The following is a 22,406-nucleotide window of genomic DNA, read 5'->3' as shown; positions in this document are numbered from 1 at the left end:
CTTGTCCCCATTCCCCATGTCACATTCACCTTCAAAAGTTGTAGGATGTTTATTAGGCTCACTCCTTTTTTCTCTCCCCTTAGAATATTTTCCTTCCTTTCTCCAATTCCTTTCTTTTTAACTCCTAAAAAAAAATCTTCATTCTTCTTTCATATTTTCCTACCCCTCACCTCCTCTTCAGCCTCCCTCTTGTCAGTCAGCTAAGACCTCTACTCCATCCCTCCTTCTTGCGAGTTAGGACTCTCCTTGGGATTTGGAACAATAGATACAGGTAAAAAACACAGGTTTGTATTTAAAACTGTATTGACACAAGTACCTGGACCTTGGAGAATGGAAGACGTAGTCACATCCAATGGCTTGTTTGTCTTTCTTTAGACATCAGATTGGTGTTTGCCAACATCCTTGGTTGGGGTATGGGCTAGAAAATCTTCTGTTGAGAAAACACTTCGCCGTTTACTGCAAATACTCTGTGTTTTTTTTTTTTTTTATAAATGATAATAAATTTATTAATTCAGAAGCAGATTTAAAGTGAGTTCATACAACATCCCAGGGAGAGGCGCGAGCTGCAGCCCCTCCTTGAATCTTACAAGTAAACTAGGAAAGAAAAGCAAGAATCACAACTGAGCCCAAAACAATTCTTCCCTATTTACCCCTTGCTTGGCTAACACATCTGACAAAGTATTTGCTAATCTCCCCACCCACTGTACAGTGACCAACATATTCCTTGTCAGCCAACTAAAATTCTTCATTTCATTCTTGTAACGCCACATAGCCTCTTCAGGATTTTTCAACCAACCCACCACCACTTTGGAGTCCCCCTCGATCGTTAGGTGTTGTACCCTCAGCTGGTTTGCAAATTGCACCCCTTGTACAACAGCTAAAAGTTCTGCCCTGATGGAGTCCCCAATTCCCAAGGGACCTGAGTAGAGCAACAAAATCTCTCCCTTCTCATTTCTCAAAGCACCCCCCATTTCGGATAATCCTGGATTACCCAAGCTACTTCCATCAATGTTCAACTTCAGTGAGACTTCGAATTGGAGGAGAGTAGCTTGTAATTGATTTGTCCTTTAGGGATGAGCACCTCGCTACTACTGACCAATTTCTCCAAAGGTCATTAAAGGAGAATTGATGAAAGATATCCAAGGTCTTCAGCCAAGGTATTGCCCTAATTAACACACAGTCTTTCAATTCCTGATTGCTCCTTTCCTTTTTTTGAAAAATTCTAGCATTACTCTCTTCCCAAAGAGTCCAAATCAAGGCAGCATGAGCACATCTCCACATAATTCTCCCTATTTTTGTAGGCCAATAAAAGGTAGAATGGTTGAAGAGCATGTGAACTTCTGCTGGTAGACTCCAATTGCTCCCAAACAACCAAAGTAGCCAAGACCAAAGGTCTGTAGAAAAGGGACAAGATATTAATAGGTGGTAACAATCCTCATCGTGAGCTCTACAGAGGATACACCAATTAAGAGAAATACAGAGGAAAGGTCTTCTCTTTTGTAGGTTATCTAGAGTGTTTACTTTCCCATGGAATACTTCCCAACAAAACACCATAATTTTTTTGGGAACTGGTCTGCACCAAATTTCTTTTGATGGAAAGGGTTGGTGAGTAGAAAGTTGAGAGATGGACTTGAGGAAAGAAGCACAAGTGAAGGTTCCATTGGGTCTAGGAGTCCATACCCTCTTATCTGGCTTGGAGGGATTCAAACAAACCTGATTAAGACAACCAAGCAAGACAAAAAGCGATTCAATTTCATCATCCCTAAGTCCTCTACGAAACCCAAAATCCCAAGTAGAATCTAAGGGTGTTCCCAAAGGTGAGACAAATTTTGAGACCACATCTTTTTTTTTGTACAAAGAAATAGAAAATAGTGAAGTGAACAAATCCTTTAACGGTGTGTCTCCTACCCAAATATCCTCCCAAAAATGGACAGAGTTGCCTGAACAAACTTCATACGTGATAAATGTGAGGAAGGGTGTTGAGAATAGCCTTCCAAGGTGCTGCTAGGTTAGCTTGCCTCGATACACCAGCATCCCATCCATTCTCTGACCTCCCATGAATGCTTCCCACCACCTCATGCCACAATCTCTCTCTTTCCAATGGTCATTGCCACAACCATTTCCCTAACAGAACTTGATTTTTTCTAATTACCCTCCCAAGTCCCAAACCCCCCTCTTCTTTACTTATGCACACAATTTCCCAATTAACCAAGTGATCATTTTTTTCTTGGCCCGGCTCCCATAAGAAATCTCTCATCAACTTCTCCAGTTTCCTAGCTTCCCTAAGTGGTATCCTAAATACAGACAAAAAATAGGTAGGTAAGTTAGCCAAGGTAGCTCTTATTAGAGTAATTCTCCCTCCTAAAGAGACATAATTCTTCTTCCATGAGGCTAATCTCTTCTCAAACTTTTCTATCACTGGGGTCCAAAATCTACTCTCCCTTGGATTTGCCCCTAAAGGAAGCCCTAAGTATGACATAGGCCAAGCAGAGGTGGAACACTCAAGACACTCCGCAATAGCCTCGACCTCCCCTACCTCCAAATTTATACCCACTATGCAGCTCTTTTCCAAATTAATTCTCAAATTAGAAACACTTTCAAATCCTTTGATTAGCTCCTTTAGGTTTGCTACCTTTTCGCTAAAACCTCCTTCACAAAAGATCATTAGGTCATCTGCAAACTGAAGGTGGGTGATGGGGACTTAGTGTCTCCTTATTCTCCAATCCCTAATGGCATCTTCACTGTCAGCCTTAGTAATGATCCTACTAATCACATCGGCTATTAAGGTAAAAAGGAAGGGTGAGAGTGGATCCCCTTGCTTGACACCCCTGCAAGCTGGAAAAAAGTCCCTCACCATACCATTTACCAGAATAGAGTAGTGACAAGTACTGATACACCCAAAAATCCAACTACACCACTTGTCCCCAAATCCACAGTTTCACATAACCTCTAATAGAAACTCCCAGTCCACCAAATCATAGGCCTTTTCAAGACCCAATTTACAAATGAAACCTCTCTTCCTAGACCTTTTCATTTCGTCAACACACTCATTTGCAATTAAGATCTGATTTGTTATTTGTCGCCCTTGAATGAAAGCCCCTTGGGTTTCACTAATGATAGAAGGGAGGACTGTTTTGATCCTTAATGAGAGCACTTTAGCTAGAATTTTATAGATGCTTGTCACCAGACTAATAGGCCTATAATCTTTTGGGTGGTTGGCATCATTCTTCTTAGGTATCAAGGCCAAAAAGGTGGCATTGATTCCAGGGCTTAAAATGTGATTGTCTGCAAATTCCTTAAAGACTTCAACTAAATCCTCTTTCAACACCTCCCAATAGTCTTGATAAAAACCCATTGTAAAGCCATATGGACCTGGAGCCTTGGATCTATCCATTAGAAAGATGGCTTTCTTAATCTCTTCTTCCTCGAAATCCCTTTCTAGCCACCTTGCCACTCCGTCATCAATTCTTGGCCATTCCACCCCTTCCACGACTGCTCTCTCACTCAAAGGTCTTCTATAAATCGATTTGAAGTGGTCCATAAATTTTCTGGCTATGTCATCTTGGTTGGTAATCACCTCCTCTCTTATCTCTAGCTTGGTCACAATATTCTTTCTTCGTCTCCCATTTGCCAAATCATGGAAAAATCTAGTGTTCCCATCGCCTTCCTTAATCCACTTGTGTCTAGATTTTTGTCTCCAACTGATTTCTTCCCTCAGTAACACCTCTTCCAAATCCTTTTTCAATTGTCTCCTTAATACTCTATCCTCGTCGGTCAACCCATTTTGAGATTCCTTTACATCCAAGTTTTCTATTCGAGAGATTAGGCACAATTTTTGCTCCTCAATTCTACCAAAATGATTTCTATTCCACTTTTTTATTTTGGCTCTCAACCTTTTTAATTTCTTATGAAACTTGATCCCCTTCCATCTTACCCCCTCTCCTCCTCACCCCACCATTCCTTCACTTTTTTTACAAAAATTGGATGGGTAAGCCACATATTTTCGAATCTAAAGGGTTTGGGTCCTATAGGAAAAAACTCAGTACCTATCTGGATAGGACAATGATCGGAGGTGACCCTGGGTAACGCTCTAGCGACCAAGTTCTCCAAACTATTCTCCTAGGCAAGGTTAAATAAGAACCTGTCCAACTTCGAACACAAAGGGTTTTTCTGAAGGATGGACCAAGTGTAATTGGCATGCAACAAAGGTATTTCCTTCAATTCACATTCTTCAATAAAACCTTTAAATTTCCTCATGCTTGTTGTAATTACCTGTTGGGGATTACTGGTTTCATCAGAGAATCTAATGACATTAAAATCCCCGCCTAGGCACCAAGGGCCATCCCATAGCCCCTTGATTGCATATAGTTCCTCCCACATCTCATTTCTCTCTCTATAGGAATTAGGGCCATAAACATTGGTTAAGACCCATACACACTCATCCTCTACATTCTTACACTTAATGGAAACTAAGAATCTGCCTATCGATTCTTCCACTACTTCCACCACATCCTCCCTCCATAGTGTTACGATCCCCTCCGAGGCTCCCCAAGAAGGAGACGAGCTCCAACCTAAACCTCTAGACCTCCAAAAACTCCTCACCCATCTCCCATCTAATTCCATCATTTTGGATTCTTGTAACAACACAATATCGGGTTTTTCCCTTCGGAGTAGGTCTTTGATCACCCTTCTCTTTCTTGCACTCCCTAACCCTCTTACAATCCAACTAATAATTTTCATCGAGACAAAATAGCAAAAACACCCATGAAAAGGCCATAATCTCGTCATTTTAGGCCGTTCCTAATCTCCCTCAATGTCTGAGATTAGCCTTTCCACTTCAGATCTTTTTTTCTTCTTTGTTCCTTCCCCCCCTCCTAATACAACAATCATCATCTTTCTTTTCTCCATCCTTTCTAGTCAATGTCTAAGGAAGAATTTTACCCTGCTCACACTTATTTTGGCTACGACATCTCTCTAAGAATCCTTCCTTTTTTTTAGTTCCTCCATCATTGTACAGATCAACTCTCAAATTCTGTCCACTTCCCCCTTACTACTTCCTTCCATCACCCTCTCTCCTCCTTCCACTATCACCCTCTTTCTTGCATCAGAACCTCCTAGATGGGAAGCTGGAATATTTGTTACACGCATAGCACACAAGTCAGTACCTAAAAAAGAATTGACACCCATACCTGGTAGGATGGGGGTAGGACTAGAATCACTGGAATTGAGTTGCTGACAAGTGACAAATGGTTTTAAAGCCTTTTCCCTTTTTGGACAAAGTTGTGAAGTAGACATAGTGAAGGAATCACTTCCTGACGACCTACCTACTTGGAAATCCTTTCTTTATGTTTCCAACACTGGAATACCCACATCCATCCTCACGACCAATTCTTGTCCCTCTCCACCACCATCCTGTAATTCATTAGATTCAGAGTCATCTCCCTCGACGAAGGGAAGGGGAGTTTTCATAGCTTTAGGACCATTTTCTTTACCCCCCACTTGCCTCTTCAATCTCTTCCTCTAAAAGCAACCACTCTGTATGCAAACTTTCTAATTCAAGTAAATTATTGTTGCTTTTCGGAGACAGACTTCCCAAACTTACAGTTTCGTCTCTATCAAAATCGTCACTGCTGTTTTGTTTACTCAACCAATCTTCAAACCTATTCTGTTCAAATCACTAGGCTTTAGGTATCTCGGGTTGTGCCTATCTGGTGAGAGACGGTTCGCCAGGTTGGATGGGACCCACAATAGAGAGGCTAGGCTGAATCCATGTGGCTGATGTGTAGATCAATGTTAGCGCCCCACGCCATACAAAGAGAGCCAAGTTAGCCAACATTAAAAGGAAGTGAGCCTGAAAGCTTAATGGGCCTAAAAGCCCATTTCGAATTGGGTTAATTGGATTAATTAAATAGGGGCAGATCTGGGTTTGGATCAACAGATAAGGATAAGAGGATAACTCTTATCCACTTAAAGAGTCCAGATCCAAATAAAGATTTGGATCAGGAAACTCTTAATTTGATTAGGATAAAGTTGATCCTGAACTGTAGATAAGATAAGGGATTATCCTTATCACTTAAAGAGTCCAAATCCAAATAAAGATTTGGATCAGGAAACTCCTAATCAGATTAGGAGGTTGTCTCTTTAAGGCTGTAAATAGAGAGCATGGCGGACCTGAAAAAGACACACAACACAGAGAGAAGACAACTCAGTTAGACTGATCTTTTCTTCAGTTCTTTTTCTTCCTGCTCTTGCCGCCCTACCCTGTTCGATCTCCAGTTCTTGGATCTGATCAAGATTTGATCTTGATATTGTTTCTTGCTAGAAGAAATAATTTTGAAGCTGTGCTCACTACCCCATTCGATTCTTGCTGAAGAATCACAAGTTCTTGGTGAAGAACTACCTACTGATCCTACCTCATCCTAAGCTGTGTCATCTTCAGTGGAGGGAGGATTTGGTACACTTTTTGGGCGTGAACATCTATGTTGGGAGGAGCTTTTTGCGTGGATTTCGTATCAGGTATATCCCTCCCTAAACTTGGTTTTAGATTTGGTCCGGTTTGGTTACAAGAACGAACATTGAAGATGCAGTTCTCTTAATTGGGAATAGGATTTCCGGATGGAAGTAAAGAAATTTTTGAAATTTCGCCCAACCTTCCTGCAGGGTTCGGCCATCCATATGATGGATCTTCCATCCCTTCACTGCAATACTTGGCTCTGGAGCGGTAGACGAAATTGGAGTTGGTCTGGACTGTTGATGATCGAAATCAACCTGCCTTCACCTCTTGTGGTACACCCTTAAATCCCGACATTTTTGACAACCCTCCTCACTACACTCCCCTTCAGTGATTGGGATAGGTAATGGAATTTCTGATAAATGAGACCCCATTTCACTACTCTCCCCTTGAGAAGAAACTCTATGGTAATAGGGTACATCCTCAAAGAATGTGACATCTGTAGAAACAAATTGTTTCCCAGAAATAGGTTCATAGCAGAAATATCCCTTTTGATTTTATGCATACCCAAGAAAAATACATTTTGAAGCTTTAGGATCAAATTTGGAGCGATGAGGCCCAAGAATCTGAACATAGCAAGTACTTTCAAAGATCTTAAGGGGAAGAGTAAACAACTCTTGATTGGGATATAATAGGTTAAATGGTTTTCATGTCTGGGACCCGTGAAGGTACTCGATTGATGAGGTACACAACAGTGTGGATAGCATCCCCTCAGAAACGTGTGGGAACATTGGAGTTTAGCATAATGCTTTTGGCCACCTCCAATATATGCCTATTTTTCCTCTCAACAACCCCATTTTTCTGAGGTGTATGCGGAAATGTGCTTTGATGGATAACCCCATGGCCCAAGGAAATATGAGGCCAATGGTTTTGCAAAATATTCTTTAGCATTATCGGATCTGAAAATTTTGATTTTGACCCCAAATTGGGTCAAAACCATATGATGAAAAATCCGAGTTAGGGTAGGGACCTCATCTCGAGGGCATATAAGATAAACTCATGAGAAACGAGCGTAGTCATCAATAAACAACAGAAAATATTTGTGTCCTCCCATAACAGTGGTGTGATATGGTCCCAAAACATCAGTATGCACAACTTCAAAAGGAATGCTACTGCTTTTATTGCTCAAAGAGTAGGTTGTTCTACAATGCTTTGCAAGTTCACAACTTTCACATTTTAAACTAGACATTTGAACTGATTTAAACAAACTGGGAAATAAACTCTTCAAAGACCTAAATGACAAATGACCTAATCGATTATGCCAAAGCATAACCTAGCTCACAGATTGAGAAACCAATGACCTCCCCACTTCTTTATATTCCCCATGTGAATGCCCTCCAAGCAGGTAGATTCCATTTGTCTCATGGCCAATCCCAATCACATTTCTTGTCTCCAGATCCTGAAAAATACACTGATTCAGAAGGAAAGTCACTGGACAATTTTGATTTTTAGTGATGCTACTTACTAAAAGTAGGTTAGTACTAAGTTCAGGAACATGCAAAACTGAGGACAAGGAGATGGCATTAGATAGTCTAATTTATCCCTTACCAGAAATGGGAACAAGGGAGCCATCAACAATAGACACTTTGTCTCTGCTAGAGTATAAGCAATAAGTAGTAAACAATGAGGATAAGCCAATCATATGGTTAGATGCGTTTGAATCTATAACCCAATAAGGTTCATTGTCACCTGGGGCTGAAGCTCTTGTACCTAAATGAACAAATGTTGAAGTGGAAGTAGTTGATGTTGTAGCAGGTAGCTGAGATGAAGGGGATGAAGTGCCAACTTCACTTTCCAACTGAGTTAGAGCAGCTCGGGCAACAACTAAAGTGTCTAGAGATGTGTCTCTTGTTCTCGAGGATGATACACCATTAGTAGTAATTGCTACATTGGCATTCCCCTTTTTATTTCTGAGCTTTGCTGGAATTAGATATGGATACAACTTCCAACAAGTGTCTCTGGTGTGCTTCGGTTTCTTGCAATGATCACAAACTGCCTCCCTCTTGTATTCTTTCTTCATATCCTTTTCCTTGTCACCCAAACTTTGGTTTCATTGCTATTAGGGCTGATTCTATAGGTTGATATTGTAGCATAACCTTTCTCCTACTTTCTTCATTGTGCACTAAGGAATAGGCCTGAGACAAGGTCACACTCTCTTTGGTCAGGAATTGTGGCCTCACAATATCATATATTGGATTCAGACTAGCTAGGAATTCAAAGATTCTATTGGTTTCAACTTGTTTTCTGTATGTTTGTGCATCCTTCTGACTTTCCCACTCAATTGTCTCTAGGTGATCAATTTTATGCCACATAGACTTCAAAGTGGAGAAGTAAATTGAGGATTTCTCAAAGGTTCAATGCTATGAGTGTAAAGGGTTCAACCACATTTCTTCTCATTGCAAGAAGAAAAATGTGTGTACTTATTGAAAGCAACATGATCACATTATTCCAAATTGCCCTATTCGACCAGCTAAGGCTGTTCAAAAGAAGAGCCAGCCTCTTGCATATCAGGTAATTGAGGGTCAGACTTCTAACACCACTTCCACCATGCCTGGTTTTTCTATTAAAGGTGAATCATTTGAACCTATGGCTGAAGAGAAAATTTGGCAACTAGTATCCTCTGCTAGCTCTTCTGCTTTCTTTGTTATTGGCTTATCCAACGAATCTACCAATTATTGTTCTTCCTCTTCTCCTATTTGTATTAATGATTCTATAGCTACTAATCATATGAGTGGAGCCTATGCTGAACCCTCAAGTAATTATATTGCAACCTATCATAAACTCATTTTTAATGCCAATGGTGAAAAAGCATCATTGGTAGTAACGATTTGTCCCTAAAGCTTTCACCCTCCATTTCCTTGTCCCTTATCAAGGCCTTCTTTGTCCCTAATCTCACTACAAACCTTATTTTAGTAAGTCAACTTATCAATGAGGTCACATTCTTACATTTTCTTATAATGGTTGTTTGATCCAAGACAAGTGCATTGGGAAGGTGAAAGGGAAGGGTAATAGGTTGGGCCGCCTGTTTATATTGGAGTTCAAGAAGTCTCACTCAACTGAATCATCAACTTACTTCAGTTCTTCCTCATATAGTTCTTTTTTTGGATCTAAGAAATAATGTTTGGGATTTATGGCATAAACGTTTTAGTCATCCTTATTTTGAAAAATTAAAGTTTTTGTTTGACCTTAGCTTTATAAAAAATAAAGTCCTCTCTTTGTTTGAAATTAGACATATTGATGTTTGGACTTCATCTATTACTTCCCGATTGGGATACAAGTATTTTGTACCATTCATTGATGATTGCACCAGGTGCACATGGATTTGTTTTCTTCGGCACAAATCAAAAGTCTTCCCAATATTGCAGTTGTATCATGCCACAATACGAGTTCGGTTTCAGTCTTGTGTACGGATCCTTTGCTAGATTTAGGGGGAGAGTACATTGATGGGGAATTTTTGTCTTGGAAGACAAATGGGATATGAGTTCAACAAAGCTGTTTGGGTACTCCTCAACAGAATGGTGTAGCCAAGCGCAAGAATGGACATGTTCTTAGTGTTGTGGGGACTTTGTTATAGGAGTTGCATGCACCATCTTCTTTTTGGTGGAGGTAGCTAGTACGAATGCATTCTTGATCAATTACATTCCTTCTTTTGTTCTTGCTAATGTATCTCCTTTTCAAAATCTGTTTGGTTGTCCACTGGACTTATCTACTCTTCTTGTGTTTGGTTATTTATGTTTCGTGCATCTTCTGACTTGTGAATGCTATAAATTGTCTACTCAGTCTATTATGTGTGCCTTTGTGGGCTATAGTTCTAACCACAAGGGATTTTTATGTTATGATCCATCTGTTCGTTGCATCTGTATTGCTTGTAATGTTGTTTTTCTTGAGAATATATCCTTCTTTGCAGGGGTTGCTAGATTACCTACTTCATTAGTTTCTGACTTGTATGACTTTGATTTATAGGATACCTCCTCTTAAGTGGCTGTGAAGGATCTTATTGCCTCTCTTGCAAGCTACCATGTACTCCAGTTCCTGTGCTTGCATCCTTCGTCTTGGTTCAGATTAGCCCACAACTCCTATAAGTGATGTCCTTCTTGTTTTAGTACCTCTCTTGGTTTTGCTCCTCTTCGTCATTCTACTCGCATTTTTAGACTTGCTGACCACTATGCTTTCCCTTCCAACCATTGCTCTTTGTTTGCTTTCTTATCTTCCATAAATATTCCTCTTACCTACCAACAAGCCTATAGCGTTCCTCATTGGAAAGAAGTTATGGATGTAGAGATTCATGCTTTGCATGAGAATGATGCTTGGGATCTTGTGCTTGCACCATCAAATGCCTTTATTGTTGGGAGTAGATAGGTCTACACTATCAAATTGAAATCTAATGGCTTCGTAGACCGGTACAGGGCTCGTGTTGTTGCCTAGGGGCATATAAAAGAGTATGGTATTGATTATGAAGAGTCGTTTGCCCCAATTGCCAAGATTACTATATTTCATGTTCTTTTGGCTATTCCAACTGTACACTTTTGGTCAATTTATTAGCTGGATGTGAAGAATGCTTTCCTTCATGGCCAAAGGTGACAATGTATATGAAACCTCCTTGTGGGTAGTATAATGATCCTTCTCTTGCCTACAGACTGAAGAAGTCTCTATATGGTTTGGAATAGGCTCCCCGTGCTTGGTTTGAGAAATTCTGTTATGCCATTGTTGTTGCCAGCTATATCTTCTTCTGATTATTCTCTCTTTGTTCGTATAAGACCTCAAGGTATCACAATCTTTTTCCTGTTGTTGACTAGGGATGATGAAGAGGAAATTAGAGAACTTAAAACTAAATCCCTTCTTCATAGTTATATGAAGGACCTGGGTTCTCTCACCGACTTTCTGGGACTTGAGATCCAAAGAAGTAATCGGGGATACTTTTTCTGTCAACACAAGTATGCTTTTGATCTTGTCAAGTTGGCTGGTTTTACTGATGATAAGCAGGTTGATACTCCTTTAGAGTTGAACGTCAAGTTAGCAAAACCAGAAGGTTCACTACTTCCTGATGCCAAACTCTACAATAACTTGTGGGCTCTCTCATTTACCCTTCTATGATTCATCCTAACATCTCCCATGTGGTTTAGGTTGTTAGTCACGTTGACTTTTTGCCCTCATCAACCTCACTTAATTGTTATTCTTCAGATTATTTGATATGTTCGTGGGACATTATCATATTGACTGTTCTTTTTCTCCTCTCTTGTTTTATTAAGGGTGTATATTGATGCTGATTGGGCAGGTTGCCTTGACATCGGATGTTCTACTACGAGGTGGTGTATCTTCATGGGTGATTCCCTCCTTTCCTAGAAATGCAAGAAACAACAAATGATTTCCAAATCATCTACAGATGTAGAGTATAGAGCTATGCCATTGTTTGGCTATAATCTCTCTTTGAGGATCTTGGTGTTCATCTTCCTACCCGTATTCCTCTTTATGTTGACTAGTGCTATCAAGGTTGCATCTAGTCTAGTTTTTCATAAGAGGACTAAACATATTGAAGTGCAATGTCAGTTTATTAGAGACCTGTTTCTTGCTGGTTCTATTTCACTTCCTCATGTGGACTCAGATGTGCAGATTGTTGATATTTTTACTATGGCTATGATGAGATCTAGACATCTCTTTCTTGTGGGCAAACTAATGGTTATGACTTTACCTCAGTTTGAGGAGGAGTGTGGAGATTTTTTATGTGCCCTATTATAATAATCCCTAATGTATTGCCCTATATATAGAAAGGTGCTTTGAGGGTGGGGTTGACTGATTCATGGACACCTCTGAATTCTTGTGTTCCCTTTCTTGTTCGAACTGATAAAATGATATCTTCACCATTTTGAGCTTGCCAGGTTTTCTGTGGAGATTGGCCATGCAAAGGGAAATGCTCCACCCTAGGAGTCAAATCCTATTTTTTGCATATATAGACTCAAAATGCTCAAAGCGTTTGTCACCTCAGTGACCTTTGAATCATGATTTTCATTTCTCACTTAGGGACATATTGATGAATGCACTTCCAACGGCATTAGATTTCAAGCAAGTCCTTATCCATTGAGCACGAGTTTGTATGCCACACTATAATGCAGAACAGAGGCACATGCACTAATATCCACTGCAAGCCTGCAACAGTGAAATCATCAGCTGTCTGTCCTGTTGTTTCATAAGCCAAACCAAATACATGGCCTTTGGCAAGAGCCCATCATGGATCTATCCAGCAATTGAGTTCCAAGAAACTTCATCCCTCCTCTGACACTCTAGTAAAATTTTTCTTAGTCATCCATTTTTCAAATCCCAAAGTTTCCTATAGCCATAGAGGAATGCTTTCTCAATAGAGCTTTCATTTACAAGACAATATTTAGTACTAAGTCATGAACTTGGTGGTCCAACTCATGAATTGAAAGTGCTATTATTGCTGCATGAACATATTTGTGAAAGGCACTCTTTTTGGTTTCCAATCAACTCTGCATGATATCCTAGAATACTCTGCTTGGGAATAGAAGCCTCCCTATGAACTAATGCCCCAATGATGGGATTCCATGGAATTCAATCATAAAAGAGAAAACCTTTTGGAATTCCAAGACGTACTCAGCATGATATCCATGCAGACGCCTAGGATGTCTAAGCAACCACTAGGTTGACTAGTCATCAACCACATTCATTTTACAGCTTTATTTGTTTGTCTGTATCTCTAATTATTTGAATAAATATAGAATATGTTTATGTTTTGTTATATTCATGCTGTTTCCTTGAATATTTGTGGTGGACATTATTGGATGATGGCATGTAAAGTAGAAAAAAAAATTATAAAATGAAAGAAGGCAGCGAAGGTGTTCTTTTTAAGTTTTCTTCCAATCGGTGGTATGCTGTTATAGAGTTGCCACAACCCGCAACCAAAGAGCACATCTAATAGTCAAGGTTGCATGCTTTCTTGGGAAAAAAGGCTATGATTCCTAATCCTAGTCTATTCAGCCCAACTTTTTCTTTGTTTGTAAAATGAAGAGTGTAAAGTAAATGTTCAATATCATTATTTTTTTTGCACAATTATAGTCTGTACTAACTTGTTAATGAGATTGCATCAATATCTTAAATTTAAACATATCTTTTTTTTAATTGACTAAGTCAGCGCCTAGGCACTGACTAATCGTTGTATTGATTAAGAGGCCCAAAGAAACTAGTGCTCACTTCACTACATCGATTATACTTCCTGCAAAAGCTAATCAATGCCTCATTGAAACAATGTTTTTTGTCAAGACCAGAGATTATGGGGTTTCATCACTTCATGGTACCAAATCTTTAACACTCAATTAGGTAAAAAAAAAAGCAGAAAGAAAGAAATTGCAGTAATCACCAATTTCTGAAAATTTAGCATGTAATTTAACCATCTCATTTTCAGTGGCAACATTAATGTGATTCAGCCCTGTTCTGAGTACAGATATATGCACATCTGTCTCCTTTATTCTCCCTTCTTCCGAGACTGTGAACCTTGACTTGGCATAAACACTAAGAGCTTAATAATAATTACAGGTTATACTCACCAAATCCTTTGTCATACTGAAAATGTGCTGCTACATCTCACTTTTTTTTTTGTATATCACTACCTACCATCAGACCATTATCATAGACCATCTCTCTCTCTCTCTCTCTCTCTCTCTCTCTCTCTCTCATACACATATTTGTTCAAAAGTAATTTTAGCATAACCAAGGATACCAAATATTTCAATTCCAGTAGCCAATCATACAAATTAGCCGAGTATCAATATTTTACAACATTTTTTTTTTATGTTGGTAATATGCCCATATCTCTCATGGGGCCTGTTGAGTAGCAGAGCACCCAACCCATACTCCCTCAAACTTGGTGGCAGTGGGATTCGATCCCAAGTCTCCACTGGGATTATGCAGCAACCGTACCAACCGAGCCACCCATCAGTTGGTTCCAGATTTTACAACTTGAGTAAACATCTGATCAATTAAATGCAATCTGGAAACATTGGAATTGGAATAAATGATTGTTATTAGGTTTGAATCTAATTTCCCAGTGCCAAGTCCTCCAATTGCATTCCTGAGAAAGCCCAAATGAGAAAGAAACAGAAATAATATTGATAGTGTTGGATATTGACGCTGTCTTTAACCACAGAGCAGGTGTGTGGATTCCATGAATCATTGTATGGCTATTAGAGGTTTTATTTATGATTTCCATTCTCTTTTTATTGGTTTCTGCCATGAACTCTCTTTTTTTTTTCAAATATGAATGATTTTATTTCTTTTAATCAAGTGGCTATCCCAGGTGGATTTAGGACTGATATAGAAGCCTGGTATGTGTGTGGCAGCTCAGCTGGCAGTCTAAAGGAGTCACTATGTTTGCTAAATATCATTCTATCTTGATGGGGCATGCTTCAACCAAACAGCCTGTGGAAAGCAAAGAACCAATTTTTTCAGGTCTTATTTTGTGAATTAAAATTAAATATTTGAAAGCCCTAGTGGGCTGCATCTTGTGAAAACGCCAAATACATGGTTTGTATCCACTTACAAATAAAAATTGCAAAGAACCAATTTTTAATGAATTTCATTTTTTATTTTACTTACAAAAAACAGCCAAACACATGGTGTTGGGGGGGGTACTCGCTGATATGGACTATCGGAGCATGACCAACCCGTGGTTCATCTCATGGCCTGGGTGGCCACTTTAGTCCTTTTATGGGTCTCGGTGTGTCTTCACGATTTTTGGATAAATACTTCCTTTCTAGCCACAGGGAAGGATTATATATCAATCCCAGCAGAACTCCTAGCTCGAATTCTTTTTTGGTTTTAAATGATCTAGTGATACAGTGATGGATGATGTTAGAATTTTTTTTGGTTTTAAATGATATAGTGATGGATGATGTTAAAATGAAGTTTTTTTTTGTCATTTTTCTTTGAGTTAATAAATTGGAAACAGACAGGGTATTGTTTCTAATGTTTGGAATGCCTTTGTGCTGCCAATTCAGTTGTTACAAGTAGGAGATATTCATCCTCCATATTAGCCTGCTGGAGGACCATTCAGAAAATGCATTCACCCTCTATGCCTTGGCGTGTTTTTAACATGAAATTGTCTTTAGTATTAATTTACTGATGGGGTGCATAGAAAACAATTTTTATGAGACCTTTCTTTGCAGCTATGTACTCTTGAATTTGAGACTCGCCATGCTTCATACTACTGGTTATTAGATGCATTGAGCCTTTACCGACCCTATGTGTGGGAGTATTCACGATTAAATGTCACCAACACGGTGATGTCAAAGTGGAAGGTGTGGCTGCTTGTTAAAATCTACGGAAAGTTTAGAAGTATTTTTTTGGTCATTTTTAGCTTCTTTTTTGTCCCACTCATAAAGCCTGCGATTTTCTCTTGCAGTTGAACTGCCTTGTCACAGAGAAGTGGGTTAATGGTTGGGATGACCCTCGCTTAATGACACTGGCTGGTTTACGACGTCGAGGAGTGACTACAACTGCCATCAATGCATTTATTCGAGGAATTGGAATTACTAGAAGGTTGAACTTCTTTTTTCCTGCTTGGTCTTGTCAGTGGATGCTATTATTTTGTTTTATAACTTCTCATAATAGTTGGAAATGGTACTCTTTCTATAGTGATAATAGTATGATACGTTTGGATCGCCTTGAATACCACATAAGAGAAGAGCTTAACAGAACAGCAGCTTGTACAATGGTTGTGCTGCATCCTCTCAAGGTATGCATCTTGTCAACTTTTGATTGGGAACCATTTGTGGTAGCAATTGATTGATAAACTCTCTGTCTACAGGTTGTTATCACAAATCTAGAATCAGTGATCGATCTTGATGCCAAGAAATGGCCTGATGCTCAGACAGATGATGCATCTTCTTTTTACAAGGTGAATACATGATTCTATAGTGCTAATTGGTTAAAGGAGTGCTTTGTTAGATAATTTAACAAATAATTATGTTAGCCATTAAAAAACTTAATAGTATATTGTGTGTATACTCTTAAGGTTGTCAAGTTGCTGAGGCAGGCCTAAGGGATAGTCCAGGCCAATAGCTGAACTCTTTGCTTAGGAATACAAGCGTGTAGATATACAAAATTTTGGTGTGCATTATTTTACATGCAAAGGTGTATTACATAAATAATTGCTTGAGTTACTACACTTGCTTTACACTGCTTTGCTATTTATCTACCATCTTTGGAGAGCATTTGCAGCCACCTATTGGTACACTTTGTGTGATTGGGATGGGTAGCATTGACCTTCCCATTTGGGTTGGTTGTGGGTGAGGATGGATTCAAGCCTCCAACACCAGGGTTCATAGACACACCGTCTAATCCTTTCTTAGGCCTTGCTCTGACTTAATTGGATATTTTCCTAGGGGCATCCTTAAAATGGAACCTTTCTTAGCTATTTTGGGTATAAAAATATGTTTCCCTCTATAAGATAGGTCTGTTCTAATGTTGGAAGTTGAAAGAGATGCCATTATTGGGATTTTGAGCAAGACCACCTTTTTTATTTTTTTCTTAGCAATGGTCAAGCTTATTAATATGACAGGATGTTTAAGGGAAAAAACTTCAGTAGTCAAGGGCATGAGAGAGGACAAAACTTATCTGAATTAATTTAACACTTTCTCTTATACCAAATTGATGTAGGGCTGATAGCTGTGATACCCAATTTGATGCATGATTAGAATAATGCAAGGGTGGATCCAGTTAGGAATTTATTAGCTAGAATAGGGTTATGGGTGATTTTGGGACTAAAGCCAGCGGTTAGTTAGGTTAAGAAAGGTCTAAGGCTTGATTGCAACAATTTTAGATTTGCCCCAAAATTGTGAAAAGTTTAAAATAGGGGAAAACAGGTATAGGATTGGAATTCTGAAATGATGTTTTGTACTAGATTTGTTCTAAACAGATGTAGGAGATGGATCAATACAAAAGAATGAAAATTGATGATACAAGTTTTGGGTTGTGAAGATGGGATCAATACACAAGGACGGAAATTGCCAAAACGAGACAATTTTGGGATTAACAAAGCTTGAAGAAAACATACCTGGATCACGGGATCAATACAAAAGGACGAAAATTGCCAAAATGAGACAATTTTGGGATTAACAAAGCTTGAAGAAAACATACCTGGATCAGTCCCAATCCTTAAGAGATGTTAAATGAACTTTTTTTTGGTGAACATTTTTAAATTTTACATGACTTCAAACACTTGTAGTTTTTTCTTTTTGATAAGTAATCGGAAATTTCTTGGTGTCGTTAAAGTTTAGGGTGGTGGAGGATGGATTCACTTGGGTACTAACTAATGTGTATGGACCAAGCAATTACAGAGAGAGGAATGAATTCTTGAAAGAATTATATGGGATTCAAGGGTTATGGGAAGGTCCTTGGTGTTTTGGGGGGGGCGGGGGGCGGAGGATTTTGATGTAATTCGTTTTACTAATGAATCAAACAATCCCCAGCAGACCTTTACAACCAGCATAAGGAAGTTCGATGAATTCATTAATAGCTATGAGTTGAAGGAACTCCCTCTGCTGCAAGCTCACTATACTTGAGTCCAACTTTCAGGAAATCCCAACTTGCTCAAAGTTAGACAAATTCCTTTTTAACGAAAGTTGGGAAAACCATTGAAGGGATTTGATACTAGAGCTCTACCTAGAGTAACTTTTGACCATTGTCCCATTGAGCTAGGATGGGAACCATTTAGGTGAGGACCTCGACCTTTAGGTTTGAAACATGTGGCTGACACACCCAGACTTGGTGAAGAAGATTAGGTAGAATGGTGGAGTATAGAAATAAGGGGGGTGAAGTGGAAAGGGGTAAGATTTCACAAAAAAAAATGAAAAGTTGAGGTCAAAATTGAAAGAGTGGAACAAGGATCAATTCAGGAGAATAGAAGAACTGAAATCTTCTTTTATTATCCAAATAGAGGAATTGTTTGTAAAGGAATATCAAAGAATCATGAATACACATGAAAGATAATTTATTTAGAAGTTGAAGAGGGATTTAGAAGAGTTGCAAGAAGAAATCTCTTGGAGTAAAAAATCTAGATGTAAATGGATCAAGGAAGGTGATGGAAACACTAAATTTTTTCATGAACTAGCCAATGGAAGGAGAAGGAAAACTCTGGTGACTAAACTGGAAGTGGATGGGCTAATTCATACATCCCAAGAGGAGATAGCCAATTGTTTTGCTGCTCATTTCAAATCTATTATGGGGAGGGTCCTAGGTAATAGAGTGGAACTAGAAGATGTGACTTGGTAGAGACTTTTTAAAGAAAGCGAAGGTTTTTTGGGAAGGAACATTGAGGAGGAAATTAGGCAAGGTGTTTTCTTAATGGACAGATCCAAGGCACTAGGGCTGAATGGGTTTACTATGGCCTTCTTTCAAGAGTGCTGGAACATTATCAAAGGAGACTTGTTTGAGGTTTTCAGAGAATTTAGGATAATTCCGTTATAAGTTAAAGAGTGAATGCTACTTTCGTATCCCTGATTCCAAAGAAGAAAGATGCCAAATATCCAAAAGATTTTAGACCTATTAGTCTATGACTAGCGTGTATAAGATTTTGGCTAAGGTCTTATATTTGAGGATCAAAAAGGTGCTCCCCTCCCTCATTGGTCAAACTCAAGGTGCAAAAGGAAGATAAGGGTTTCTGGATTTACGGGAATGAGAAAAATAGATTTAAATGGCTGACTAAAGATATGGAAGTGCATTTCAGCTGGGTTAAAAGGATTGCGAATGCTTTTGTTGATGTTTTAGCTAAACAAGGGGTGTGAAGGAATCATTTGTTTTGGGTTCTAATGTAATTGTGTAGTTGTTGTGGAGAGTTAAGACAATTTACATCTCCCAATCCTGTAATTTTTTTTTATAAATCTAATGAAATTCGGTTATTGATAAAAAAAGTGTGGGGGAGATGAGAAGATCGGATGATTAAGGTTTTGTTTGTAAACTAGATCTTGAAAAGGCTTATGATCTAGTGGATTGGAGCTTTTTGTTAGAGGTGCTAAGGAAGTGTGGTTTTGGGGATAGATGGTTGTTGAAGGATATATATATATACATATATATATATATATTTTAAATCCAAATGAAATTTAAATAATTTATAACCCAAATAAGTGGGTTGTGATGGAGCGCAATCCGGTCGGTCCTAGCTATCAACGATCTTGCATCTGACTGGAGCAAAAGGTGCTTGAAATGGGGAAGAAAACGAGTAGTCTCCGGGGAGGAACCTGGTGAGAGTGCTCCAAAGCTCAAGTTAGTATTTTCTCAAAGGCAAGATAAAAAACTAGATGGCGCAAAGTTATCACGTACCTCCATTCTTGAGGGGAAGAGGGCCTTTTATAACCACTTCGCGCACTCACTCCCAAGCTCCTGTCAGGTCGGGTATCATTACCTCTGCACTTCTGCCAGTTCGGATGTCATCACCTCTACTGGGGCAGACAACCGCCACTGCTCTCTTTGTCGGAGCCGTCTCTATAACTGGAGGTGGCGGTGGCAATTGGCCATTGAAGTGCGGCTATCAAGCGTTAGATCCTAAGTCAGTCAGGCGTGCCGCCTTAGGATACAGACTCCTTTGGTGTCAGGTATGGTTGTTCAGTTCAGCGGCCTGGAGACGAAGTGCCGGAGTGGTGTGCGAGGTAAAGTCTTAAGTTCGGATAGAAGTGTGGCCCGAACTGCCTTGGGGTGGGCCAGTTCGGGTTGTTGCCCTTTGCATTCCTCGTAAGGCTCGGGGTCAAAGGGAGAGTTTGGACTCCTTTTGGGGAGCTCGGACCACGGGTTCCTCTTCTCGAAGCTCGTGCCTTGAGTGCACTGCCGTGCCGAGCTGTCGCTCCTTCCAGGTCACCCCCGGTTGCTTCGACGTGTTGGGTGGCCAAGAGGTCGGGCCAAATCTTCCTCCATCAATTGCCCCCCACTCCTCGCGCTAAGGGTCTTGCCCTAGCACGGGGAGTTAGCGAGGTGACAGGTGGATTTGACCCGTACTTCAAACCGGTTGACTGGTGGCGTGAAGTGTGCGTATGTCAGGAGATTTCCGGATTCCTCGAGCGCCAAAAAGTCAGAAAACGCACCAATCCATCTTTAAATGCTGGGAGACGTGACGGCGGGCGTTATTTCAAATTCAAAAAACGCACCACTGCTGCCTTCAATGCTGGGAGACGTGTGCCGGCGCCGCTTCAGTTTCCAAAGACGTGTGGCCAGTCACGTCTCGGTCTTAGGAGGCGTGCGGTCAGCTTGATCGTGAGACGTTGGATTTGCCTCGATCAGAGCCATTGATTTTCGGTCACTGTGGGTATAAATAGTGGGGGACCCCCAGTCGCTTTCCATCGCCATTCTCCTGCGTTCGCTTCTTGAGCTCGCGTCCAAGTTTTAGCTCGCGTCAACCTTCCGTTAGCTTTTTTCGGGTGAGTCAGTACTTTCTTCCTAGTTTTCCTTTCCTCCCGATGTCTAGCTTGGACAACTCAGACAGCTTCTTGAGGGGGTCAGATGCAGGTTCCACGAACCGAGCTGCGGCCCCCGACAGCCTTAGTGAGCCCGAGGCCGAGCCCGAGGTAGAGCTTGAGGGAGAGCTCGAAAAAGAGTCCGAACCCATAGGCCGAGTCGCCTCGGGTAGTTTGGCGTCTTCCTCCCGTCGAGGTCAGACGTTAGACAAGTTCGGGTCCTCAACCATGATGCCTGAGGGGCTTTACTCCCTTATCACCCAGTTCAACCTGCCCGGGGAGTATACTTTATACCCTCGGGCGACTTCCCTTGGGAACGCGGTTCGGACGAGATCGTGATATTCCGGGAGTAGTTCGTCGTCGGGCTACGCCTACCTTTCCACCCTCTTATCGTCGAGGTTATGAACCACTTCGGCGTCACCGTCGGTCAGCTCCACCCAAACTCTATTCGTAACCTAGTTGGGACAATCTCCCTTTGTTGCGAACACATTCTGCCTTTGGACCTAGAGATCTTCTCTTCTATCCTCATGCTCAAGAAGCAAGCGGGTCCCCTTCCCGGGCGTAGGCGGGCGTACTACCTGTCTCCTTGCCCGGGGTTCAAGCTTTTACATGATCTTCCCAACAAGGTCCCGACGTGGAAACAAGACTATTTCGTAGTACGAAGTGCAACGGGGTGGCCGTTCTAAACTGGGTGGGGGTTGGCTGCCCCTGACCCCAGTGTTACGCTAGATAGGGAGACGGCGAAGGGTCTCCGGGACTGGGCCCAGCTCGGGCTAAAATGCCACCATTATCTGACGGAGACCAAGCTCATCCAGGCCAGCCTGAGTTTGGGTAGGTTCCTTGCTCAGAGGCTTGCCTTTGTTTTTGCTTTCCATTCTTTTGTTTTCCTGATGCCGAGCTCTTTTTGCAGGTGATGGACGCAGAAAAGACTCGCGGTGGGAACCTGCTTCACTTCATGAAGAGGAGGAAGCGAGTTACCAAACGGGCTCGTGTCGAACCGCCTCGAGATGCGGAGCGCGAGGTACCGAGCTCTCCGCCGATGGAGCCGCCCAGGGAGCCCGAGGTGGCCCCTCCAGTACAAGAAGCGACAGGGGCCCCTTACGCCAAGGCTGCTTATGCGGGGGCTCCTTACGCTGAGGCTGCTTATACCCGGGCTAGGCCTTCAGGCTCGGGAGGCCAAGGCGGGTTCAGGAGCGTGTTGCCGCCGAACCACACTCTTCAAAAAAGTAAGGAGGTTGTTTACCCTGAGGAGGTCGCGGTGTGGGCTGAGCTTCCTTTGAACCACGTAGCCGGGCGTGCTGCCTCTTATGCCATGGTGGTAAGTTAGTGACTTCTTGTCGGGCTCCTTGTCATTACCCTTCTCGTTATTACTCTTTTAAAATTGTCGTTATTTTCTTTTTGGCAGGTGAACTCCTCCATCCATGCTTTAACGGCCCAAGCGG

General features: G+C 40.9%; 2 protein-coding genes across 2 annotated transcripts in view; both read left to right on the top strand.

The window, feature by feature from the left end:
* The window catches only part of LOC148854868 (glutamine--tRNA ligase-like), a 39,036-nt gene that overhangs the window by 6,000 nt on the left and 10,630 nt on the right, over positions 1 to 22,406 (top strand). The window contains exons 6-10 of the mRNA XM_088941016.1: positions 14,863 to 14,971; positions 15,688 to 15,819; positions 15,924 to 16,060; positions 16,157 to 16,256; positions 16,329 to 16,418. Of these exons, the coding sequence (XP_088797142.1) occupies positions 14,924 to 14,971; positions 15,688 to 15,819; positions 15,924 to 16,060; positions 16,157 to 16,256; positions 16,329 to 16,418 (507 nt within the window). The 5' untranslated portion in view covers positions 14,863 to 14,923. The remainder of the gene's footprint in view (positions 1 to 14,862; positions 14,972 to 15,687; positions 15,820 to 15,923; positions 16,061 to 16,156; positions 16,257 to 16,328; positions 16,419 to 22,406) is intronic.
* LOC148854869 (uncharacterized) lies at positions 11,165 to 11,605 on the top strand. The gene has a single exon (XM_088984863.1). It carries the CDS (start codon positions 11,165 to 11,167, stop codon positions 11,603 to 11,605), a length of 441 nt encoding a protein of 146 aa, XP_088840989.1.

This window comes from Nelumbo lutea, chromosome 4 (assembly GCF_056320005.1).
Source record: "Nelumbo lutea isolate HS-2025 chromosome 4, American lotus-T2T, whole genome shotgun sequence".
NCBI classification, from domain to species: Eukaryota; Viridiplantae; Streptophyta; class Magnoliopsida; order Proteales; family Nelumbonaceae; genus Nelumbo; species Nelumbo lutea.
Note: the sequence above shows the minus strand (reverse complement) of the source record. Positions and strands in the feature narration are given on the sequence as shown.